The sequence below is a fragment of the Pundamilia nyererei genome, unplaced genomic scaffold (assembly GCF_000239375.1).
Source record: "Pundamilia nyererei isolate P.nyererei 1_Seehausen unplaced genomic scaffold, PunNye1.0 scaffold00144, whole genome shotgun sequence".
Taxonomy (NCBI): domain Eukaryota; kingdom Metazoa; phylum Chordata; class Actinopteri; order Cichliformes; family Cichlidae; genus Pundamilia; species Pundamilia nyererei.
This window is the reverse complement of record NW_005187545.1, coordinates 850,354-856,454: the sequence shown is the minus strand read 5'-3', so window position 1 is coordinate 856,454 and position 6,101 is coordinate 850,354. Positions and strand designations below refer to the sequence as shown.

Genomic DNA, 6,101 nt, shown 5'->3' with positions numbered 1-6,101 from the left:
CCACCATAGGTGGAATATTTTCTGCACACGACGAGAGTCGCCCAAACTCATAAACAATGCACTTTAAACCAGCCGCCAATCAAGAGGCTGTATATAGATCACGGGCTGTAGGCTTGGTGAATACGTTTGAGGGTTTTGTGGACTCATCAGTACCCGGGAAAACTAATTAATGCGTAAAAAAATATATATATATTTTTTCCAAGTATTTGCATATATGTGGGTGCCACAGCTGCGCGCGTAAAGGGCGTTATTACGCACAGCAGGATACATAAATGCTGCAAACTTTGCACTGCATTCATTTAGCCTGCCTTCCACACACCCAGTTATATTTTTAGACTTTAAAAGCAAAAAGCTGTAACATTCAGCTCGTTTAAATGCGCCTTTGTGCTCTTGGCGTTATTGTGTTCCCCCCGAACAGTGTTTCTGAGTGGTATTTAGGCGAGAAAGGCAACGCACGCACAGGTTTTTCCACAGCAGAAGGAGGAAGCCTTGCAGCAAACGAGACTACCAATGCACATTCCCTTATTCCCTCCCCTGCCTGCTTTGCTCTGCTCTCTTCTACCACCCCCTCTCTCCTCTCTGTCTGTCTCTCACTCCAGCAGAAACACTCTCTGCCGAGTGTGGGGGGATGGGCGCGCAGGCTCCAGCTTCCCTCTCTCACCCCACTAACATTGAACTACACCGTTCAGAGGAGGGAGGAAGGGGGAAAAAATCAGGCAGACCTTATCTATCAGAAAGAGGATGCATGGACAGTTTCAAAGTCTCCCAAACAGTTAGAAAAACGAGCGTTAGAAAAACGTTCGTCCTCTGCTCAGTCAAATGAAGCAGACATGTTTTTTTTGGCACACACAGGGTGTTTGCGCACAGTGTTGAGCAGGGGTAGGATGGTAATGAAAAGAGTGTGTGCGAGGCTGAGGGAGTTTTTGTGGGGGTTTTTTTTTTTGGTAGTAATAATTAAATGCGAATTTATTAGACGGTTTACGAGGCATTTAATAGTTCGGACTGTGTATTGATTACAGTTCAGAATCGTGCTGTAAATGGGACGACATTGCCTTTCGGTTTCTGTTCTCACTCTCGACACACACGCAAACTGTCTCTTGCTCTCTGTCTTTCACACAAACACACACGCATCTACCTCTAGGGGGCTTAGAGAGAGGGGGGGCACAGGAAGTACCACTGAGACGGCATACTTGATCACATGTACAAACATCGAAACACAATTTAACATTCTGCCTGACACACCCCCTAATGCACACACACACGTACACTTAGACACAGAGCTTTGCAAGGAAGGACTGTACACATATAATTTCATAGCCACGTCACACCACACAGGGTTAATGCGATTTCCCACACCAGCGCGAGCTCTCAAAGTGGATCACGCTTTATTTCAGTCTGACTTCCAACTTTGCACGAAAGCGCTGGCACACCGAGGCCCCCCGTGTTAAAACCAGCGTCTGTCCAGATCTTTTTTTTTTTAAATGTGGGATGTTGAGCTGGGGGAGTGAACTGGGAGTAGGACAGCAAAGTCAGGGGCAGTCAATAGGGAGAAGTTTTAGTTGTATTTCGAAAGACAAGAGGATCTTCCATCCTAGAGACCAGACACAGGGCCAGTTGTGCAGAAACACAGATTTAATGTGGCTTCCTCTCCCCGCCTGACTTAATTTTTTCGGCTCTGGCTGGTTGAAAGACTTGGAGCAGACTTTTGTGGATCAGGGAGAAGCATTTGCGAGCACATGTGCCATCTGCTGGTGAAACAGCAGATCCATATATACAAGGACTCAATTACTTATGATGCCTTACTTAAGGGCTTTATTGAACCATTTCAGTCTTTGTCATAAAAGAATCATCTCTGGATAATATGCAGTTGTCTTATAAATGTTTATAGGATTATCCACCTTTTCCTTTACCCTAAAACACTGCTCAAAACTTCCCTTTTCACCAGAAAATCGTGCAACTGTTAGGAGGCAACTGAGGCTCTGGAGATTATATTCCACTGCGTGTCATGTTTTTATGCATGCAGGCTTTATCAGACATCTTCCTCGTCATTCCAGTTTGTGTGTATCTGCCATTATTCACGCAAAACATTTCATTTTTGTACCCATAATAAGAATAAATGGCCATATTCATTACAGTCACGTTGTTGTTTCAGCTCGACGATCGTATCAGGGCTACAAGGCAAAACATGGGCTCCCAAGCATGTATCAAACTCAAACAAAAATGAAACTGAATGACTTTATTTTTTATCCATTTGTAAAGAAGACATTTCTTTTTTGCCTACAAAACATTATACAAAAAAAAAAAAGATTACTCAGCCCACACATTTGCTCCCTTTAGTCTTCGTCACTGTGATTCTTTCATGAGGTGTGGTGCGACCGTGAAGCATCCACAGCACCCACATTTAGTTCTTATGTCTCCACTGCTTCTGCAGAGAGGCTGAGAAGAATTCAGGCCAAGTGAGATGGATGTTCCCAGGACCCCCTTCGTATACTGCTGCTGAAGGGGTGACCGCTTTCGTCCTGTTATTTGAGCTTTTCCATTTACAGCTCCATCATTTCCTCTTCCACAGTCTTTCCACTGGTTTCAACATACCTCTCTTGCACCCCGAGAGTACTGGTTGGTTAAATGTTAAGGAAAACCTGACAAACTACACATAAATTGGCTGTTATTTTTTGGCGTAAGAAATCCTCTCAATAAAACTGTAAACACTTATGCTTTTCAGACACCTCCTGTAAATCTTTATATTTGGCATCAAACCAGATGAGTCACTGTGAGTCACCACGACGATCAGGAAAGGATACGAGTTGAACTGGAAGTCTGCCCCCACAGCAGCTGACATCATGGCCTGCAGATTCCTCTCCTCCAGGTCTCCAAAGCAGTAGCCGTTGGCCTTGTCCACTGCTCGTAAGACCTGAATCATGCTCTCTTTGTCCTGGAAACCGAAAAGAGAAGTGCTTGATCCGGGGCTTTCCCACAAAGAGAAACTACCCACTGATCCCCTCAAGTGAGATTCACTTTAGAAAGAGGATGACAAAGCCTTTTTGAAAATGTGTGAGCACAGATTTTTCATTCTTCTTTGTGTGTTATAAGGTGTTGTCATAATGACATAAGCAGCACGCACATGCAAAGCAATAAATCCTCAAACTTCACTGACCTCTAACACTTTGCAGCTCTTTCTCAAAGTCGAAAGCTTTTATTTTTGGCTGCTTTAGACACCATAAGTGGGTAACCAAGGTAACTAATGGCTGCTTAAACTAAGAACATGTACAAAGCATGTGTGCCAACCTGCCTCACGCATAACTTGCTGGTGCCACATGCAGTGATGGCACATGGTCTAGACTCCTGTCTCTGCACACACAGGATCAAATCACTCTTTATAAAGAAGCGATGTCAGGGAACGAGTGCAGAGTGCAGACAGCCCTCTCCCCCAATCCATCTGCACAAAATTGATCCAACCTTCAATTTGAAACGCTAAAAGCGATTTATGATTTAACGGTTCAAATAATGAAATATGAGGCATGTGACTTTTTAAGGGAAACGAACCGTGACGTCTGGTCAGTATGGATGCTTTATGACTACTTCAGAAGAAAGTAAAGAACTCTTGTTTTGCACTCAACATCTCACAGAAGCATGATGCAGATACATTAATTAAGTAATAACAATGAAAATTTGTCGAGTTCACTGGCAAGACATGGCATTTGTTTTTATGTGTACTCTCTAGACCTGTTAGTGGTCCACACAAACTGAACCCATCCATCCATCCACACACTCTCTTAACCACTAATCCAATTCAGGGTTGTGTCAGGGCTGGCATGTATCCCAGCTATCACTGGATGGGGTACATCCTGGACAGGTCCCCAGTCCCTGACACAGAGACAGACAATCACTCACACTATATAGCCAGTTTAACCTAACGTGTAGATCTTTGGACTGTGGGAGGAAGCTGGAGTACCCAGAGAGAGCCCACGTGAGCACAAAGAGAACATGCAAAGTGCACACTGAAAGGCTCCAGCTGGCCGTCAGGTTGGAACCAGGAGCCTTTTTGCTGTGAGGCGACAGTGCCACCCCCCTGTTAGTCACTCAACATTAGAGCAACGTATTATACATTCCACTGGTCTTTAACCAACAAACTCCCCAGTGCAAAGCCCGTGTGATGTTGGCATGTGTGAATAAAGCAGGCAAGCACATCTGAGCAGACTGAGACTCTGAGAAAGGACACCTGTGGAAATTATCACTACTAGATTCTCCCCAAACTGCCAGAACTTCATGTGTGAAAGCAGCTTATTTTATTTATTTAATTCACCAAAGCATATTCTAATTTACTGGGAGTTAAACAGACATTACTGGCTCTTCTTTTGCAGTTAATACCAAGAAGCAGCACTGGTACCTGTACATTGAGAGGGACAAAGGACACAAGGCTGTAATCTTGTACGACCTCTGCCAACTTTTCATTTAGGTGGCGGAATTTTTTAAAGAAGGGGTCTGCAGCCAAGTGATCGAGAAGATAGGTCAGGTCCATGACCTCTGTGTAGAAGTCAAGGTTGAAGGCTGGAAAAGAGTACAAGACAAATTTTACCAAGGATGATGATGAAAAGCAACCAGTTGTGAAATTCAACAACTCAGCTGGCAATCAATGCCGGTATAGTTTTTTTTCTTTCATCCTACTTTCTTAGAAGGGAAACAAAGAAATATGATTTCTAAAAAGACCTTTAATGTCTTAATCTCACTGTCTTAGAACATTTATCCAGCACAAATCAGTGCGATTCATCAGATAATCTCTGACTACAGCCTGTAAAATCTGTTTAAAGCAAACCCTTATTAACTCACCCAGCTTGCCATACTGCTCCATCAAGTCCATCTTGGAGAGAACGTTGACATGGGGAAGCTCGACATGCAGCATCGTAGACAGCGAGGTGCACAGCACTGAAATGAACTTGGCTGGATCAGCACAGTAATGAGAGTCCACGAGGTGCACCGCTGTGAGCTAAAAGAGAGGACATCAGCCCTAAAATTCATCTTGTGATGTTAATATAAATTCACCTTGTTGTGTTAAAGCTGTGTATACATGATGGCAGTGTGGGTAAGGTAGGAGCTGTGAAGGCTCAGCAGACATACAATAATTATCTAATGATGAAGCTCACCCTGAAATTCCACTTGGCCAGCTGTGAGAAGATATTCTTCACTGAGTTCTGGTGGGTGTAGAGCTCCACCTGTCCAGGACAGTCAAACAAGAAGTAGCAGTCACTGTACTGTTTCAGCTTCTCCTCCAACCAGTCCAGATTTGCTTCGACGTATTCCATGCAGTAGAGAAGTCCACCATTGGGCCCCAGCTTTAAACCTTCCATGACATCGTCCAAAGTCACCAGCTCTGAGATATCTACCGCACAGGAATAAGGTATCCCTTCATTGGCTGGATCCATATTCACAACCACCACCTTGCGTCCCAGGTGAGTCAGAAACTCTTGCATCCCTTGGCAGTAGGTGGTTTTCCCCGAACCCGGGGGCCCAATAACCACCTGACCGAAACGCAGGGAGGGCTTCGCTTGTGTCTGCTTGGACATGGCTTCAGACTCGCATTAGATGGTGCTAGGATGTCCTGTGCAGGGTACCAACTGGGGTGTTGGCTGGCAGTGTCACAGGATTTGGTATCAAGAGTTCAGTTTTTCTTCCACCAACTACATTTAAAAACTCTTTAAACACTAAATAAACCTGGACCTGCCATCCACTCCGGTCAGACAAGACTTGTACAAAGTAGCTATTTAAATGTTTATGTACGATAAATCGTAAGTCTACTCAAAACATATGTGCAGGTCCTTAATATAATGTTGACTTTTACTGTAAATTACAGCAATACTGACTGATATTTACCGTTTGCTGATGCTATATTTACATGCGTATGGAAGTCGCTAACACATGCTAACGCTACTCGGAAGTATATCTAAGTTACGTAACTGGCGTGTCAAAATAAAAGCTGGTTGTTAACATGGCGCAACGTGCAGGACTAATTTCAGACTACATTTTTTTCTAAATCATCTCATCCTTGCTCAAACACCACATTATTCCGTCATTAATAGCTTGGTACAATTCATACACATGTGTAT

The 6,101-nt window shown here is 43.8% G+C and overlaps 2 protein-coding genes across 2 annotated transcripts in view; both read right to left on the bottom strand.

Annotated features, from left to right (window-relative positions):
- Positions 1–2,259: 2,259 nt before the first annotated feature.
- Positions 2,260–5,942, bottom strand: gpn2 (GPN-loop GTPase 2). The gene is made up of 5 exons (XM_005744466.2): positions 5,142–5,942; positions 4,828–4,984; positions 4,388–4,548; positions 2,802–2,932; positions 2,260–2,613 (listed from the first exon to the last, which is right to left on the bottom strand). The coding sequence occupies exons 1-5, from the start codon at positions 5,559–5,561 to the stop codon at positions 2,541–2,543; spliced, it is 942 nt and encodes a 313-aa protein (XP_005744523.1). The 5' UTR covers positions 5,562–5,942; the 3' UTR covers positions 2,260–2,540.
- An 82-nt stretch (positions 5,943–6,024) lies between these two features.
- The window catches only part of gpatch3 (G patch domain containing 3), a 5,473-nt gene continuing 5,396 nt past the window's right edge, over positions 6,025–6,101 (bottom strand). The window contains exon 8 of the mRNA XM_005744514.1: positions 6,025–6,043. Within this exon, the coding sequence (XP_005744571.1) occupies positions 6,025–6,043 (19 nt within the window). The remainder of the gene's footprint in view (positions 6,044–6,101) is intronic.